Source organism: Bombyx mori, chromosome 27 (genome assembly GCF_030269925.1).
Source record: "Bombyx mori chromosome 27, ASM3026992v2".
NCBI classification, from domain to species: Eukaryota; Metazoa; Arthropoda; class Insecta; order Lepidoptera; family Bombycidae; genus Bombyx; species Bombyx mori.
This window is the reverse complement of record NC_085133.1, coordinates 10442273-10462371: the sequence shown is the minus strand read 5'-3', so window position 1 is coordinate 10462371 and position 20099 is coordinate 10442273. Positions and strand designations below refer to the sequence as shown.

The window sequence follows — 20099 nt, the reverse complement described above, 5'->3', positions numbered from 1 at the left end:
GTAATCTTTCAATATTAAAAAAAAAAGTTAATTGATTTCGCGGGTCTGGTTGCGATTGTGCGATTCAAACTTTTATAATAATCTATTTTTGTGCTCAGACCGCCCCAGCATCATGGAGCCTCCCTGCTGGCGGGCGTCGGGGCGGTGCCTTCGTACGCGCCTCCCGGACGAGCGTTCTTCACACCGCCTTTGCCACCGGAATACAAAAACCCATTTGCCGATAAGCCGACACTTAGAGGTGGGTTTACAATCTTACAAATTCGTTAAGGTCCAAAAACAACGTGAGTGAGAAAGTAATGGACGGAGATTGTCACGACCCTTAGTTATGAAGAGCGCGACTGAAGAAGGAGTAAGAGCCAAAAAAATGAACGCCTGTGGATATTATATTAATTAATTTTTATGAAAACGTGGTACAAAGGTAATCCTATCTAGCTTATAAAAAATTAACATTAAAGCTTTTAAAAAACAGTTACGCTTAATTTGGAAGAAACTCTGGAAGAATATATATTGTTCTCACAAATAGTATGATTTTCTATATCATTAATAGATTGCGTTGGAGTGCATGAGATGATGGTGACGTCAGCGATTTTATTTGAAATTACAACAACCTATCTCCATTACGTTTTCTGACATACTAAGTTATGAATTCTTATAAGTGTTTTATTTGATTTCAGGCACGAATACAGACGGGAACAATTATCTTAACAGGAGGCCCATACCTCCCCCCTCCCTGGGGCCGGGACACGAGAGGATACCGATCAGACCTCCGGGACAGGTGAGATGGGCATATTCTGTTTTTGCTATCGTTTGGCATCCCCACTGTCATTGTGAATTCGGCGTCATGTCTGAATTCGGCAGCTTTCATTTTGTATCTATGAATGAAAGCAAGTGGATCAGTCCAAAACTCGTGAACCTTTTGATTGTGACGAGCAACCAATGTGATGATAACCCCTAAATCACACATGGGACAGCTTCGTGGATAGTGTGGGAGTGGGTATCTACTGAAAACCTCCCAGCGCTGTAAGCCCTAATGTAACATAATTTCAGAAAAAATCGATCCAAGTGAATAAGAAATATAAAAGAAAATGCTCTTCCGAGTATCCTAGAAAAGCATTTTTAAGGGTGCGGTAAAATAGGATGATGAAAAAAAAAAAAAAAAATTTTTTTTATTTATAAAATGGAAACGTTCCCAGCGATTACGCCAATAGGGTTAATATCCTACGTACCTCCTTGTACCACGACTACGTCATATCCCCTAGGCAGGTACCAACTCAATCCTAGTTCCAACGCATGTAAAATTTGTGGAATTATTATCATCTTGTGGGCGGTGTGGGTAGTTCAAGTCCGAAGGGTGAAACAATCGTTATTTAGGATGGAATTGAAACTTCGGCTTCATATCTATCGAGACAGACATCGGTCTATGGGCTCCTGGCACATGTAATGCCAGTAGAGCTATGATTTAGTTCGCAGTAATCGCACCATTAGTTATAATCCTATCTCGACAAGCATTAGAACAACATTTCTGAGGCATAACTTGATAATTGTTTCAGGAGAGCTCTCCCCCGCAGGTGCCGGCGCCGCCCCCCGCGCCCCCGGCCGCACCTGACGTCACACACAGGAAGATACCGCTCAACACTCCTAGCCATAAGGTAAATATTACAGCACTCCCCCTTAAGGCATCTGAAATAATATGGTGAACTCATTTTAAGTACTTATCTCGCAATTGTGATTCCTCTAAACTTTTTGTTTTGTTTTTTATTGCATAGGTAGGTGTATGAGTTCACAGCCCACCTGGTCTTAAGTGGTTACTGGAGCCCATAGACATCTACAACGTAAATGCGCTACTCACCTTGAGATATGAATTCTAAGGTCTCAGTACAACGGCTGCCCCGCCCTTCAAACCGAAACGCATTACTACTTCACGGCTGAAATAGGCAAGGCGGAAGTACCTACCCGTGCGGACTACCACCAGGAATTACGCAAATTATAATTTTGCGGGTTTGATTTTTATTACACGATGTTATTCCTTCATCGTGGAATTCAATCGTGAACATTTGTTAAGTACATATTTCATCAGAAAAATTGGTACCCGCCTGCGGGATTCGAACACCGGTGCATCGCTACATACGAATGCACCGGTCGTCTTATCCTTTAGGCCACGACGACACATATACTATAAATACTATACCATAAATACTTTAAATAGTAACAAAAAGTAAATTGAAAATTTTCTTTCCAGCCGGACGAACTAGAACCTGACGGTAAACAATCCCAAGCCAACTTTACGGACTTTGTTCCGAATTCACTCGACATTCCTGCCATAACTCGGATACTGTCCGGATCTAACGGCAGGAAAGAGGACATTCCGGATGTCCTGCTCAGGACAGTAACGACTAAACCTCAACACAGCCAGGAGAAGACCTCGAAAAGTGACATTTTTGTTACAAAAGACGTTGGCGTCACTCTCAGTGATACCAACAAAGACACATCCACTGAAGGATCAGTGTTACCAGTCCTAGATCCAGACATGAACAATCTAGACCGGCCGTTGATCATAGATCAAAACGGCGAAACTAATACCAGGAGAAACATACAATATTCTACTAAAAACGAAACCAAGAAAGAGTACACGCCAGGGACGACCGTAGGGTTCGAGCTAAAAGACCCCGAGATGTCCACTGAGAGGTACCACAACCTTGCCAACGTCAACTCGGACAAGAAGATCCTGAAGCAGGATCCGAAGGGCGGCGGCGCGGTGCAGCGACAGGGCGCGACCTGGCCCTTCGCCTGGAATGTGCACATCTATTTCGCGACGGTCATGTTCACGATATTGGCCGTCTACTCAATCTTTAAAATCATATGCTACAACAAGTTCACCCACCTCTTCACTCAATACTACTTCATCATACTCCATTTGATATTAGTTTTCGTTTGTTTGATGAGGATATTCTACATGTGCTACGATCCTTATAACATTAATAATTCACTACCGATTTTCATCAGTGAAATTTTGCTTCACATTCCCGAAATATTCTTGAGCATAGCATTCGCTTGTACCATCCTCTTCTTGCTCGTACACAGCATGAACTTCAAGAACAATTGCTGTTCGTTTCTGCTCCGGCCCAGGGTCATCATCGCGGGGGGCGGGGTCCACGTGCTGCTGTGCGTGATGTTGCACATACTCGAAACCAATAGCACCATATACAAAACGCAGAACTCAGAAAAGAGAATCTTAGGTCTGACCTGCGAAATTATCTTCATAATTGCGTGTCTAACTTTAGGTCTTGGTTATTTGTATGTATTCAAAATGCTTAAGACGGTCCTACAAAAGAAAAGTCACACGTACATAAATGGCTTCCAAAATCTATATCAGGCCATACACATAAATTTGGCGACTGCCTTGCTTTTTATACTAATGGCAACGTTACAAGTTTATGGTATATTTGGTATAAATCAAGTGAACATGAGTAAATTTAACTGGCTGCAGTGGGGCTACCAGTTCTCCTTGAGGCTGATAGAGATCAGCATAGTAGCGTTAATATCTTGGGTAATCAGTTTGAAGGTAGGCGTTGGTCCGCTTCAGCACGAAAAGGCTGACGGCAGCAAAATTCCAGGCTTGGGCCTTTTCACGTGCGGGGCTGGATCTAGTAATGAACAATTTGAGTCTGACTATCCAGCCATATGTAATACTAACACAAATCTTCATACCTACACGTTAAGAACTGGTAAACCGATATATGAAAGTGCCGGGCATCATCCGAACATGGAACCATGTTGTGGACCTATGGACCACCCAAGGTTCCTCAATACCTTGTCTGGTCCGTGTGATAACAATTCCGGTACTGAAAATTACTCCGGCCATAGTTCTATAGCCAACGCTGGTCACAGCAGTTCAACGGAATCTAGCAACGCGGCTTCCAGTCAGGGCGTGACCAACCATTTGATCAAACACCACCCAAATATGGGGTACAACGGCATGGAGTCTGCGTCCGACGACCACTACTCGAACTGCGACCCCGCAATACAGAGCTTGCAAGGAGACGACCCTTTGGATCATGAATACAACGTCATCCAATATGGTAGCAACAGTGACTTCATTCGAGATATCAAAAACCAGAACTACAACGGCGGCTCCAACAGGTCCTCGCACAACTTCAAGCACATGTCCTACGACAGGACGTCCTCTAGAACGAACAGCAATCCCCGGAAAAAGCACAGAGCGAAAAACAAAAACGTTCAAAACTGCATGACCATGGGCTACGACTCCGCCGCCGGCCACCACTACCACCAGCCGCACGTGCCGGACGAGTACGGCAACTACAACACAGAGAACGCCTCCTACCACACGTCCGGAATACAGACCCTCAACCCTAACAGGAACTACAGCAACGAATGTCCGGTAAGGACCTCGCAGCGTCGGCACTCTCCATCGACCTCCATGGTCAATTCGAGTGGTAGCCAAAAACGTGGTAAGGCGAATCCATTCCCGGACAGACCGAAGTCGACTGATCTATACGGGTTCGAAGAGCCCGGGAAGTATCCTCACGGGATGGGGACGCCCCAGCCGGCTCCGCGGAACTGTAGCTATGAGGTCTCGTATTCCCAGCCTCAAGACGAGATCCCCAACGAGGCGGGCAGCAGCATGCTGGTGGCGCAAGATGGCTTCGTCAGGTTCAGGTCGCTGGAAGACGGACCCTCGCAAACCTGATTCACCATTAATCTGTCGAGCGCGGCAGATGACCTAAGTTTCTGACGATGATATTGCCTCTTATAAGAGCAATAAACAGTGAATTAATATAAATTATTGTGTATTTCAGTGTGTAAATATAGATTATTTTTTATGTCTATTAATTAGTACGCAAAAATTTATCGGCGTTACGTGTGACATTTTCCAAACGCTAAAATTGAACTGACCCGTTTTTAAATAACAGCGACGTGACGTGACGAGAACACGTAACGAAACTCTAGACACGTTTGCACGGACGAACTATGTAAAATTGTAAATGTTTCGTAGCTAGGTTAATATTAAGAATAATCGACTTAAACAAGGCCTTGTGTATATAGCTAATAATTTTAGTTCTCGATCCCGGTACGACAATGAATCTACCGCCATTTTGTGTAACATCAGAACTCGGAAGTTCATGAAATGCCATCTTAGATTTTAGTTTTAATAATCACGGAACACGAAGCTCGGGTTCTCTTGTACAATTTTGCAAACAACACTAACAACAATTAGTAGCAGCTGTTCATGTTATTTCTGTATTTATTTTGACATAATACGGAAATGAAAATGTTTATCCGTTGTTATTTATCAGAAGTCCGCGCGGCCGCCATGTTGCAAATTGTCCTCTAGCATAACTTGTATGTGATATTGATGTAAAGGTTTTGTTTCAAACAAATCTGTCCATAGTTAAGATTTATATCGTCTTAATTTTAAGTGTTTTTGTACAATTTTTTTGGGATACAATTCGAAGGGTTTTTTTTTTAATTATGAAACCTACGATTCATATAGCATCACCATTACCGTATTTTATGTGTTTTGACAGATGCCATTTTGTCTAGCGAAAGTGGGTTGTAGTCTTAAAAAAATGTACAACACGTAATTTAATTTCAAACAATAATATAATATTTATACGAACAATATTACTTTTTAACTATTTAATGACGAGAAATTTATAATAAAATGACGTTTATTTGTAATATGTGTCAATCAATATGTTGTGTTGTCAGTATAATAAAAAATAATTACCGATATCACGAGAAAAATGAATTTTTATAATATTGAGTGTTACCAGATTAGTTTTCACACGAAGCCATTTTATTTTTCCTAATTAATTATAACTAGTCAGCAGACTAATTTTGCCCTGCAGATTTCATAACACTAGACAATCTTCTCAATCAGCAAACGTAATAATGGTATAGTTAGTACTTACCATCCAGATCGAATGTTGTCTGATAATTAGTTTGTCTTTTTAGTTTATTATTAGTAGTAGGGCCTCTGAAGGCCTACAGAGGCTGCTACCGTCTGATATGTCAATAGATATCAGCACAGTTCGCGTCTGACGTGCTCGGAGCGCCCGGACACACCGGCTACTGCGAATTCGTTTGATTCAAAGTACATGGTCATTGACAAAAGCCATCGTCAATCTTTGTGGACAATGTGTTGTCCATTTCTAGATATTCCAGTTACAAACAATTGTCCTGCCATAATGTTAGTACAGAAATGATTTATTCTTGTTAACATATTGAAAAATATAAGTTTGATGTTTCATTTGACACTTGATTGTCAATGTCATAGTGACATATGACGTGTGACTTTTTAATGTTTTATTATTTATTTCAGTAATTTTGATTTTTCAGTAGTTTTTAATCGTAATATGGGTCTTTCAAAGTTTCGGTTAAATACATTTTGAAATTTCTATTGATTCCACAATTATATAATTTTATGTACATACTTATATTATTCTAATTTAATTTAAAAATTCCTAAAAAAGTATCACAATTTAATTTAATTTAAACCTGTTATGGCTGAAGCATTTCAACAATGAAATTAATTCTTTTTCTTCATTTCACGTCTTGATTAATCGGATTGTTGTACATTTACGTGGTATTGTTCAAATTGTTTCATGTTTACGAAAAAAAAAAAAACCATCTGTATTCAAGTATAATTATAAACTACAAATACGTGGAATAGATAGGTATAAAAATAAATGTAAAGAGAATTTAAGGTGAAAATATAATTATTTATAAACGAAAAAACTATCAAATATCAATTGAAAACTTAATTTGTAAACAAATGCTCATATTTTATTCCTAATTAACACCACGCGTTAATATTCAAAAATAAGTACTTAGTTTTGTCAAATTATTACGTAATTCTTAGATAGAAAAAATATGCGTCGAAATTTATTTTTGTATTAGAATGGATAAAAATTGCTTGTACAATGTACCATTGAGACTTCAATACATTTATATAACTTATTTAATTTCAATTAATCCATACGATTACGCGTTTTAGCAAACGACAAATTTTATTTTCCTTACGCATATAAATAAATCTAAGTGACTGTTTTTGTAGATTGACGCGTGGTTCGCATACTGTAAATAAATTTTATATAAGGATGTATGGAAGACATTTCTGATGCCACGAAGTTTTTTTTTTTTTTTTTGAATTTGTAAATAACCTTTTGGGTGTAATAGAACCCTGACACTATGGACGCCGAGTCTTTTGTTGTATTTTTTTTTGTATTACTCAAGACTGTACCTACATTTATCATTTAACGAGAACGATGGTTATGTATAAAACAATAAATAAAAAAAGCGTATTGACAACTTGTTGTTTCATTCTTGTTTTCTCATGATGATGAGCAGACGTACATGACGTGAGCAGTGTTTCCACAATGAGGGGAAATTCCCCATTTGAGGGGACATTAGGGTCTAATAGGGGGAGAAAAAGGGGAAGACATTAAAAGGAGAAATTGCGGGAAATCACGGGTAAAACCTAGCTAAAATATTGCGGTAAATTTCGGAACTATTTTTTATAGACTCTACCGTGGACTAGCGTTACTACACTAAGGCCAAAAGTAAAAACTACAGCAGAAAAAATTTGAGGGGAAAAAGCCCTGTGGAGGGGAAATTTGAATTGAGGCGTGGGGAAAGGAAATCATTAAAGTGGAAAAACTGACTCTCAGCCTCGTGCTAAGCGGTTACCGGGGTCAAATCTATTGCCGGAGTGACTCCGAGGGAGGCCTAACCGCTTGGGGCAACTGTTTTGCGAACGCATCTGATGTCGGATCGGAATCGTGAAACACAGAAGATTCGAAGACACTGAGTATAGCGACCTGTAATATGGCTGCTGCAACTTTTTTTTATCGTTTATATGGGTGGACGAGCTCACCTGGCGTTAAGTGGTTACTGGAGCCCATAGACATCTACAACGTAAATGCGCCACCCATCTTGAGATATAAGTTCTAAGGTCTCAGTATAGTTACAACGGCTGCCCCACCCTTCAAACCGAAACGCATTACTGCTTCACGGCAGAAATAGGCAGGGCGGTGGTACCTACCCGTGCGGACTCACAAGAGGTCCTACCACCAGTAAACAATATACTTTATATACTTACGGATGGGTTCGAGAGTTAGAACGTCGTAAAGGTCACGCTCTTCAAATAACGCGGTGCTCCGGCGCTACTACTACAATAGAGGCATTGTAAAATTTGGAGGAAGTCTTAAGTGGGTCCGAGCTGCGGGAATGAACATCACCTGGGCCGAACAGGCCCCTGAAACTGCGATATGCTATAAGACAAACATTTTTCTGTATGGAAACTAGCGACATCTTGTAGCGGGTGCCCCTAAACTTATATGTTGTTAAAGTTAAGGCATTTAATTATTGTATAACTAAACACAGAAAGTAAAAAATTAATAAATCATACAAGTCTAGACAAATCCCTCGGGGATAGTAGCTTCCAAACAGTGAAAGAATTTTTCAAACCGGTTCAGTAGTTTCGAAGCCTATTATTATTAAATAATAGGCTTCGAAACTACTGAACCGGTTTTGAACTGAACCGAACTGATTTGGAAAGAGGAAAGATTTGTTTGTTTGTTTGTTAATACAAACAAACAAACAAACAAATCTTTCCTCTTTATAATATTAGTATAGATAAAGATTAGCAGTTTGTTAGAACAAAATCTAAAAATAAATACAAAAACGGGGATAACTTAATATAATTTATTTATTAAATACTGTATCCAGTACAACGTCTAAATTAAATTAAAAATAAATTAAACTATTAACAAATTACGTAGTCAAATTACACAACGTGCTATCTATAATATAGCCACTTCCAGTCGACATACAGAATGAAAATTCATTATCTAAAATTACATGAATAATAACAATAAATAAATAAACGAATGATTGATAAATGTAAATTTGTTTTGTCCGTACGTACGCACCAGTGGAGTATAATAACACTTTCTTTAAAAAAAAAGGTCAATTTCCCTAAAAATACTCTCAATGTATATTATTCTACAAAATAAAATATTACAACAAAAGTTTCATTCAGCCGAGTAGCACGCAGGGCTGCCACCCAGTAGGTACATTCGCTGGGAATTTATGATTAATTGACCCTAAAGTTAATGAGAGCTGTGAGCTGTCGTGACTCAAGTCATTATTTACACTAAACATTTCTCAAAAGTCTTATAAAACCGAAGTCTAATTGTTAGATCTACCTGCGAGTGTCGTTGAATACGGACATTTGTTTTAAAAAAACATTTCATACGTCAAATCAATCTCTCTGACATCCGACACACAAAAATCAAACTACCCACATTGTTGATCTTAATCAACATTGTGGGTAGTTTGATTTTTGTGTTAAGACACGGAACAGCTCGTGGGCATCAGCCCGTCCGTGCCGGCGACGCTCATGGCTGGACGTCAAGTTGTCACGGTGTGTCAAGCTGTCAACTCGTCTTGCTCCTGGCGAACTCCTCGCTGAGTATCTTCATGACGGCGGCGTGGTCTCGGCCCGGCTTGTGCGTGGCGTAGTGCTCCCGGACGAAGGCCGCGAACCCCCCGGTGCCCCCGGACCGCGCCGGGGTGGACACCACGAGCCCCTCTTTCGTCTTCTTGTTGAGAATCAGCTGGAACGTTCCCCGACAATGCCCGCAGCACTTCTTCGTGATGTCTATGGACTTGGAGTGGCGCTGTATGCTGTAAGTGAATGTGTTGTCTGGGTTAGTCGAGGTCGGCTGTAGCCCGGCGACCCCGGGAGACACCTGGGGGCTTCAATGTCCCGACCTGCCTGCATCGTGTGCAATGTTTGATTCCCTTTAAACATTACTTTTAAACCTATACATCCATTTGTAAGCCACAAGTGCTTAGGCACCCATGTTGAGACATATGGCAACGAGGATGGTCACTCCTACGGGAATTCGGTAAAATTTGTATTCACTTTGTGCGTAATTGTATACCAATGTTTTTTTTTTTATAGCTTAGATGGTTGGACGAGCTCACAGCCTGCCTGGTGTTAAGTGGTTACTGGAGCCCATAAAAATCTACAACGTAAATGCGCCACCCACCTTGAGATATAAGTTCTAAGATCTCAGTATAGTTACAACGGCTGCGCCACCCTTCAAACCGAAAGGCATTACTTCTTCACGGCAGAAATAGGCAGGGCGGTGGTACCTACCCGCGCGGACTCACAAGAGGTCCTACCACCAGAAAATGTGTTTGAATTATCGCAATCGGACCATTAGTTTCTGAGATATTGGGTTTTAAACATCAGCTAGCCACGACTGCAAAATCAGTGCGCTGCGAAATACGTTAACGACACGATATCGCATCCGTCGCTCACTCAGTGGCTCGACGCGTGTATCTACTGAAGGGTCGTCGGACCGTACTTAATGGTATTGCAGTTCTTGTACTGGGACCACGTTAGAGCTTGGTGGGTAGCATTGCTGGGTTTCTCAAATTGAATTTCGAAACAATCTATTATTGCAATCACTTTGGAATAGCGCTTTCTGAAAGCAATGGGCAAGTTTTGTCTGACATAATTTGGTGATGGAAAAATAATAAGTTGTTTCATACATGTTGCAATTTTTGGTAAAACTTTTTTGAAATATTATGTAGTTCGAAACTGTACTAGGAGAGTGGCCAAGTTTGGTTCATGCCAACGTATCTTTCTTAAGGTGCCTACTAGAACTTCATCCAGAGATAGTCTTGTGAAATTTTGTAAGTGCATTACACAAAAATAGGAATGAGCAGGAATTCCTATGAATAATTTAGTTTCTCTACAGACAGCATTAGAGCACCCTATTGCATGTGCTCCTTAAAGATGTTTTTAATACGCTTTTATTAGCTTCAAATGTACGTTAGTATGTATGTAACGGAATCTTTGAACATGATTTTGACCCCCTTCAAAACGTCGGATTAACTCGAAATTTGGCATACTTATTAGGACCGATAGCAATTTAACATATAAAAAAATTTAAGAAATTGAAATTCAACTAAAAAATTAAAAATAAATAAGTTTAAAAAAAAACTAAAAAAATACGCTTTTATAGAAAATCCAACTAAAAAATAAAAAATAAATTTTAATAAATTTGAATTAAAAATAGTGTAAGAGAAAATGATTTGTAAAAAAAGCGCGAGGTGCATGTTATCAGTAGTTATAAATATTTTATGAACAGATATATTATAATAATATTATAATATTTTATGACAGAGTAGAAGGGTTATTTTGATAATATCCTGAAAAGCACCCCACGCTTTTTTACAATTTTTGGAGTTTACTCCTTAAGAATCGATTTACATATATAGGCCCGGGGTATGAAAATTATGGGGACCAAAATCGTACTAGCATGTCACACGAAATGCGTTATGCGCCTGATTGCGCATGTCACACGAAATGCGTTATCGCAGGTGACGCCGGGCTGCTGCGCCGGCAGTCCGCCACAAAGCCTCGTACTGATCGCGCGTTTCTCTCATTATTGGAGTTTACTCCTTTAGAATCGATTTACATATATAGGCCCGGGGTATGAAAATTATGGGGACCAAAATCGTACTAGCATGTCACACGAAATGCGTTATGCGCCTGATTGCGCATGTCACACGAAATGCGTTATCGCAGGTGACGCCGGGCTGCTGCGCCGGCAGTCCGCCACAAAGCCTCGTACTGATCGCGCGTTTCTCTCATTATTGTATTTTCATATATTTGTTAGTCGTTTGTTTTGTGTCTCGTTAATTTGTTAATAATCTGTAGTGTATCGTGTTGTCGTAATATAGAACTATTTCTCGTATTGTTTCGTTTAATTTTTTATATCCAGTAAACTCCAGTCGTGCGTCGGAGCGGACACACACACTTTTTTTGTATTTTCATATATTTGTTAGTCGTTTGTTTTGTGTCTCGTTAATTTGTTAATAATCTGTAGTGTATCGTGTTGTCGTAATATAGAACTATTTCTCGTATTGTTTCGTTTAATTTTTTATATCCAGTAAACTCCAGTCGTGCGTCGGAGCGGACACACACACTTTTTTTTTTTTTCCTTACACTATTTTTAATTCGAATTTATTAAAATTTATTCCATCGCTTTTGTAAATTCAACGTCGCACGCTAAAAGTATAGGAACTTATATTTGAGTGATTGTCTGAGTCTGAGAGAGAAGCTTGAATCTAATTCAGTATTGCTAAAGCTTGAATTTCGTATTGCTGTGATGTGCTTCCATTGGGAAGGTGTACTACTCTTACTACTACTACTTAGTTTTCGATTTTGATTTTTTTTTGGCGGAAAATTGTTTATTTGGATTATTTTTAATCGTGTTTGTGCATTTTGGCAGTAAACAATATTTATACGACATTGTTATAATATTATACGCAACATTACCATTATACCAAAGGTAAACAAGGCCGCGGGGTGGCGCACCTACGATCGACTAGCTGACTGAGCGTGAGTGGGTAGGACCTCGTGACGTCACGCTTTATTCGCCGCGGTGTCTAAAGTAAGTAGCGCCGTAGCGCCGTAGCGGCACTAAATTACTACCTCATTTATGGTCGTATAAAAAAATAATTATACCAAGGTTTTAGATTTTTCAAGGACTATAATACTGCATTCAAAACTCAAAACCTTGGCCATCCTCATTGAGTTGACATGTGTATATATTGTTACACACTCGCACTTAGTACATGATACTTTTTATTAAAAGGAGAATAAGTACCCTCTCCAATGTAAGGCCTCACCTGTATCCGCACTGCGCGCACTTGTACGTGTACTTGTAGTGTATCTGCATGTCGTGGCAGCGGCTGATCTCCCCCAGCTCCGGGTACACTTGCAGCGCGCGCCGCGCCCTGGGAACACACGAGCACACGGCGATGCAACACCAACAAGAGCATTGACCACTTCTGACTTTTTGGCGGGAACGCGAGGAGGAATGGGTAGGTTTCAACAATGCGTTTCGGTTTGAAGGGCGGGGCAGCCGTTGTAACTATACTGAGACCTTAGAACTTATATCTCAAGGTGGGTGGCGCATTTATGTTGTAAACGTCTATGGGCTCCAGTAACCACTTAACACCAGGTGGGCTGTGAGCTCGTCCACCCATCTAAGCAATAAAAAAAAAAATGTATTATGGCTACCCGCCACAATATGATATGGGATATTTTTATGAAAAATGATAATATGAAGTGAAATTGTGGTGGGTAGCCATCATACTACGCAAGATATTGACAGATACCTGAATCTCGCTTACGACATTTTCAAGATAAAGCGCATATATACAAGTTCCGAACAACAACATTCAGACCGTCGGTCTACCGAGCAATATCACCCGCTCGGTGGAAGATCTTCCCTTTGTCGTTTAAGCCTCCCAAACTGCCAAAATATCATTTCATTTCATTTCATGTCATATTTCATATTAATCAATTTCATTTCATTTCATAATATCATATTTAAAAATAAATATATCGACGTTTGAAAGGCAAACGTGACTAAGCGACAATGCGTGAACTTTACAGTAGACTAATTAAAAGTTGAAATACCTGAAAAAAATTCTATTTTAACGAATCTAGCTGTAGGATTGAAATGATTTTAATAGACCTAGAAATATATTTTCTTGCGCATCGAATATGGTTATTGCCTATCATTTATGTACAAAGCAGTTATTGTCCCTTAGACACGTTTGCCCTTCAAGCGTCGACATACATAAAAGATTCCGCTGTATGGTGATTTGCCTTTCCATTTGGAAAAATAAAACTACTACTACTACACTGACCATTTCTGCCAGAGCGGTCCGTGTCCGGCGCGGATGTGTCCGTCGATGGTCCAGGCGGCGGCGTGCGCCAGCTCGTGCACGAGCGTGTCGCGCAGCCGCAGCGGGGAGTCCAGCACCTTGTGGCTCAGCTTCACGCTGCACGCGCGTATCCTGGCGCCGCTCGACGTCTTTATCAACCGGTTCGTTGTTGTGCTGCAGACAGTACAAGCGACGGTCACACCGGGGCAGCCATAGATAGCACACATAAATTAGTTTCAGATAAGCAATTCAAGCACTCAACAAAAATAGTTACGAGCGTCTTCCACCAGATGGCTTCGCTTTAGTTTCTCATTGCTCCTGTAGATGGCAGTAACATTTTACCTATCCTATATTTTATTTTTAATGAAGGATTTTTGAAATTTCCAAAAACCACAAATTGATAAAAGGACAATGCCGTTTTATTTTGGGCGTTTGGGCCCCTAAAAAAAGTTGTCATGTCATGATGGTTTTAAAGTAATTTGATAGATAAAGAAATATTGTTTCACATTCAGAAAACGATTTTTATATTCTCACCCAGATTTAAGAGAAATCTGTTTTTTTCTGCAGCTAAAATTAAGTTGGTAATTGTTTTCTTCGAAATCAATAATCGCTCTCATAATTAGTTACAGTGTTAAATAAGTTAATTGTGGTTAATGTTGCTAGAAATAAGCCCTTATGTACATTTTATTATTATTATATCCTCATGATAATAATAAAATGAAGGTGGTTTCTGAGAATGGACTATGTGACTTAAGTGTATAGTCTATGTCATTGACCCTTCTTTCGAAAATGAAAATCCGGGAGCCGGTAACGATATTGTTGTTGTTTTTAAATTCGCCAATAGGCAGGCAAAGAGCGTAGCCTATACAGCATAATCTGTTGTAGTTATATTTTTTTCATTTCAATAATAAGCCGGTGTATCTCTTTTTATTGGTTTTTTGGAGTTTTGACGTCAACTCGACGAATAGCACATTGACTGAGCGTGAGTTTCCGCAGACCTTTTATCTTGAAAAAAGAGCAGTCACTGCTATGTTAACCACAGTTTTATTCCAATGCCTCAATAATCGTGAACGTGAATAAACCGTTATTGACGTTTAATACACAAAACAACACCCAATTTATATATTACACATCACAATAAACTATTAAAAAAACATTAAAATAAAACTTCAAGTGACGCTTAACTCGGGTTGCTGCCAAAACTCTCTGACCTCTAGTGGGCCATTGGGATTTTTCCTAATGGAACCATTAATGTCTAAAAATATGAAATAATTCATGGTTTTAAGTAAAAAATATTATTATAATATATAAATATTTAATTGAACATAAATAAATGAACTAAAAAAGTCTGTGAATTGTAACCATTAGCTTTTTTTTTTATTTGTTGTTAAAGTTACAGACAACTCTTTCGTTTGGCAGCATTTAGGTTTACTATAAGGCTGTATGGGCTAGGCCCTTTGTCTGCCTATTGGCGAATTTAAAAACCATGAATGATGGAAGTACCTACTCAGTTTTCAGATGTTATCAAATAAGTAATTTATTTTTTTGTAAAACAATGCCAGGGTCAAAGAAATGCTGATACATAAACTAACCAACGTGAAAAAATAAGGCACAGTTTTTCAAGTACGAATAGTTTTGACACAAAGTTGGCCCACATTTGGGCATTGTCCTTTAATCAATTTGTCTATAACAAATAAAGACTTGTATGTTTTTTTTTTTTTTTTAATTGCTGTGTTTAGTTAAACCACAATGAAATGCCTTAACCTTAAACATGCACAAGTTTAGGGGTATCCGCCACAAGATGTCGCTAGTTTCCATACGAAACATATATTTGTCTTAAAGTATTGCAATTTCAGTGGCCTGGGGACAGCACTCACCCGGCAGTGCTCCGCAGCCTGGTGTCCCAGCACACGGGCATGTCGGCGTCCAGGCCGTTGTCGAAGACTTCACGATTAAATTCCTCAAACAAACGCCTCGTCAATTGTTCTTTTAAAGCTTTATAATTGTCCTTGTACTGCAGGGCCTCGGGGTGACAGCGCCACGATGGAACGTTGTCTATAAATCAATAACAATATTTATAATGGTTTAGCACCCTGCTTGTAATTTACAAATAAAATCACGACATCGGATAGTGAACAATGTAAATAATTTTGGAGATTAAGACTAAACTTTTTACTGGTGGTAGGACCTCTTGTGAGTCCGCACGGGTAGGTACCACCACCCTGCCTATTTCTGCCGTGAAGCAGTAATGCGTTTCGATTTGAAGGGCGGGGCAGCCGTTGTAACTATACCTGAGACCTTAGAACTTATGTCCCAAGGTGGGTGGCGCATTTACGTTGTAGATGTCTATGGGCTCCAGTAACCACTTAACATCAGGTGGGCTGTGAGCTAGTTCACCGATCTAAGCAATAAAAAAAAAATTGCAAATAAAATTACAACGTCGGATAGTAGACAATGTAAATAGCTCTGGAGATTAAAATTACATTAAAATGTTTGGGAATATATACGACAAAGAGAAGATCTTCCACCGAGCGGGTGATATTGCTCGGTAGACCGACGGTCCAAATGTTGTTGTTCGGAACTTGTATATATGCGCTTTATCTTGAAAATGTCGTAAGCGAGATTCAGGCATCTGTCAATTATCTTGCGTTGTATGATGGCTACCCGCCACAAATGTAAAAATAGGTTTAATAAATAAGAAAAACAATTAATCTAAGCTTAATGAATAACAAATGGTCGGTATAATAATATATATATATATATATATATAGTATAGTAATAACTGCTGTCTTATATTTACCCAGTGTAAGCGGAACAAAATGAAGGACCTCACAACGTACATTGAATATCTACCGGTGACCATAGTGAGTAGTAATTCAGTGTAAGAGCATAAAATGAAGTTCTATTACCTGCCAGCGACGCCATGAAACTCAATCTGTGAACCGTGGGAGTCACCGAGATATCGTTTATTCTCTTCTCTATGACATCAAGCTCCTTATTCATACTCATAACCAATTCGGTCACTGAGAGACCCTTTTTAGTATTTTTCTTAGTTGTTGAATTGATATTCCTTTTGATCCTTGGTACTTCGGGTGTGTTCATAATTTTCTCTGTGAACAATTTCTTTTTGGATTTCTTTTCTGTATCACTGTTATTCTCCAATCTTGTTTTCGTTTCAGAGCCTGAAATAAATTGTCTTAAAATTAAAAGGTTACGGGTATGATAATCATGATTTAAACTTTTCTTATTAAGTGTTTCAAATTGGTTATGGATTAATCTACAAAACCTATGTTCCATAATGTGAATTAGAATGTTTAATGTTTAAAAATTATATGATATTTGAAGTAAGCATAAAAAACAAATCTATTCATTAGACTTTATGACATAAGGTATATTCCAAAAAGTTTATGTATATACCATTATCTGTAACTCTAGAATGTTTTTGAACTATAATTTGCGATTTTATGTACCGATTTCTCAATTGATTTATCGATTCATGACAATGTGGGCTGCCCTTGCCCTCAGACATGAGGTTGAAGTCTCAATTGTTTGTACAATTGCTGTCCCACCCTTCAAGCCGGAATACATGACCTGTGCAAACTGACAATATGTCATTTCATTCACAATGTAGCAACAGTACATCATACCAGTAAGGTATAGCTCCTTGTTCTGCTTTAAGTCCTGCCTAATATTTTCCTTTTCATCATCCTCATCCTCAAAGTACAATTTCTTCGACACACCATTGAATTCCCCATGATGTACACTTTTGAACAAACTTGGTATGGACTTCCACACTTCTCCATACAGATCATTCAGGAGTTTCTTCTGTGATTTCTGAACTGTTTTTAATGAACAGTTATCTAGTGATTCATTGGCTATTTCATTTGGAGTGGAAGGCTGGTCGTGTCTTGGAGTGGCACATACAATATTTTGGGCGGGAGACCAGCCTCCTATACTCGGTTGTTTCGTGCTTTTCTGTGGAGATGATTTGGAACCATTGAAAGATACCTGAAATAATCAAATATATAATGTATATAATATTTAATCTGTTTATTGCACTTATACATTGGCTTATAAATCTTACATATTAGTCAAATGTGTGAATTTCCTTATGAATTTTGTTTTGTTTTTTTATTGCTTTAGATGGGTGGATGAGCTCACAGCCCACCTGGTGTTAAGTGGTTACTGGAGCCCATAGATATCCACAACTTAAATGCGCCACCCACCTTGAGATATAAGTTCTAAGGTCTCAAGTTCAAGTTTTTTAAAACTTTAAGCTTCAGAAAGGTAATTAATGATAAAATTCATTTGCATTCTGTGTATTGTACTTGTGTTGCAAAGAACAGTATTAGCTGAGAATATTGTTAGTAGCAAGTAGTATGTCAATGAGTTCAGTAATCAGCCATTGTCAGTCGGCAAGTAAACTATTATTTTACTCATAAAGAATCACTCTTTTTCAATGATGATGAACGATTAATCATTTTTAATTTCTAGGCCAATTGGAAGAATAGATACTTAGATCTTCAGACTAGAACTGCCTCAACATATAGATTCAGTAACAGTACCTACAATTTCTACACATCTTAGAAATTCAAGGTAATAAAAGGTAGTTACATTCACTTCGAGAAATTCTTCTACTGTAGATGGACGCATGGCAAATAGTAGTGGTATCAGTCAGTCACCTAACTGTCTTTTCAAAATGACAGCCAAGCAGTTTATTCTCTAAGAAAATCTTCAGAGCACACATGAATGATAAGCTCTACGATATATAAAAATAATACTCACATTGCCCATTTTACTCGGTTCATTTTCTGATTCAGCTAATTCACTAAATGAATCGCTAGAGTCATTTATAAGAATAGGAGAATAACTTAATGTGGAAGTTTGATTCTGAAATAAGCAATTCAAGTATTGTTACTGGTAATATGTATTGGGATCTGACACTAGATTGTAATACATGCCTATTTCTGATGCAAGCCAGTTGCTTTTTACTGGTCAAGAGTAGAAAGAAATTTTAACAAACTAGATTAAATTTCCACCCCATTATTGAGTTGGGTTAGGTGATTTTATATTAAAATGCATATGAGATTAACTATCAAATTAGGACCAGCAGGTCAGTTAGCTTATATTTCATTAATTAATTTAATGCAAATAGTATTCATTATCAAATATAAATTAGAGTAACTGAAATCAAACAAAACTTCGTAAGCAAACTTAGGTACAGTTTTATCTTGCTTCTATGGTAGCATTTTTAAAACCAATAATAAGTAGTGAATCCTCATCCTCAGTAATTTTAGTTAAGTAAGATTATATCTGGTTTAAGGTTCAAGATAACCATATTCACAACTAAAAATAAGTCTTACTATAAAAATACTACCTACTTATAAAAAATTAATTTAGAAATTTTAGGACATTTTTATATATGGTACTTACGTTATTTTTACTTTTCGTATATTCGGATCTTAATCTATCAAAAGACTCGTCAACAACTATTATATCAGAACATCTGTCCATATTTTTTTGTTTTTCATCCACGTTCTTTCTATTCTTCTTCAAAGACAACTGAAAAACGCCTGTAATAGGACAGTTATTAATCGTATAAGTATGTATTTGAGATGCCAATCGTTATTGTTAAATTACTGTATAATCCTTAACTGAAAACTTACGCTTTTTACCATTATTTTCCTTTAGTTTTCCGTCCATGTTGTTAGAATTGAAATACTTAACAAGGTAGCTCAATAAATTCTACATATTATGTAGTATGTAATGTTCTTCTTCTTCTTCTTAATTTTGGCTCGGCACAAGTATGTAATGTAGTATTTTATAAAAGATTTTTTGAATGCAACGAACATGAACAAATGTCAATGTTACAAATTATTAATAATACGTCAATGTGTCAAAGTGGTTAATTTCTCTTTGCTGTTTCCAATGGCCAGGCAAAGGGAACGTAGCTAATAGACCGAATTCTTGGGAAATAAATTTTAAACTCAAATCTTTTTTATGAAAAGCAAACTGAAATGATATAAAATGATTATGAATGAAATTAAATGAGATGAAATAAAACAATACCGTAAGATTTGAGTGAAATAAAATTAAATAACCTACCACTAAATTGGTAGAAATTTGAAAAAAAAAAAAAAATTTCAAGTTTTGACTTTGATATCGAAACCCACATACATCAATTACGTTTTTTTTTCATAATTAAACTAGTGTAATTACACGCTTGAGCTCGAAGATAAATCAAAATTTATAAAATAGAACAATTTTCAACTTCGCCGCTCCAACCTCTCAAATATGAAGTTGTATATCGATTATCG

General features: G+C 38.1%; 2 protein-coding genes and 1 long non-coding RNA gene across 5 annotated transcripts in view; 1 reads left to right on the top strand and 2 right to left on the bottom strand.

Annotated features, from left to right (window-relative positions):
* The window catches only part of LOC101743883 (uncharacterized), a 399362-nt gene extending 392030 nt beyond the window's left edge, over positions 1-7332 (top strand). For both annotated transcript variants that reach the window (XM_021347912.3, XM_004926006.4), the window contains 4 exons: positions 99-238; positions 675-775; positions 1551-1649; positions 2240-7332. In XM_021347912.3, coding sequence (XP_021203587.1) covers positions 99-238; positions 675-775; positions 1551-1649; positions 2240-4708 — 2809 coding nt within the window. In that variant the 3' untranslated portion in view covers positions 4709-7332. The remainder of the gene's footprint in view (positions 1-98; positions 239-674; positions 776-1550; positions 1650-2239) is intronic.
* Positions 366-1796, bottom strand: LOC134201560 (uncharacterized). The gene is made up of 2 exons (XR_009976912.1): positions 1480-1796; positions 366-872 (listed from the first exon to the last, which is right to left on the bottom strand). It is a non-coding gene; the product is annotated as an uncharacterized LOC134201560 (long non-coding RNA).
* A 1381-nt stretch (positions 7333-8713) lies between the features above and the next one.
* LOC101744030 (germ cell nuclear acidic protein) lies at positions 8714-19682 on the bottom strand. 2 transcript variants are annotated; one of them, XM_004926007.5, is made up of 9 exons: positions 19449-19682; positions 19216-19355; positions 18568-18672; positions 17430-17790; positions 16692-16964; positions 15660-15837; positions 13765-13956; positions 12736-12843; positions 8714-9711 (listed from the first exon to the last, which is right to left on the bottom strand). In XM_004926007.5, the coding sequence occupies exons 1-9, from the start codon at positions 19483-19485 to the stop codon at positions 9462-9464; spliced, it is 1644 nt and encodes a 547-aa protein (XP_004926064.3). In that variant the 5' UTR covers positions 19486-19682; the 3' UTR covers positions 8714-9461. The 2 variants fall into 2 exon arrangements, with proteins under 2 accessions (XP_004926064.3, XP_012545750.2); XM_012690296.4 differs by having other exon boundaries at positions 19458-19682.
* Positions 19683-20099: the final 417 nt, after the last annotated feature.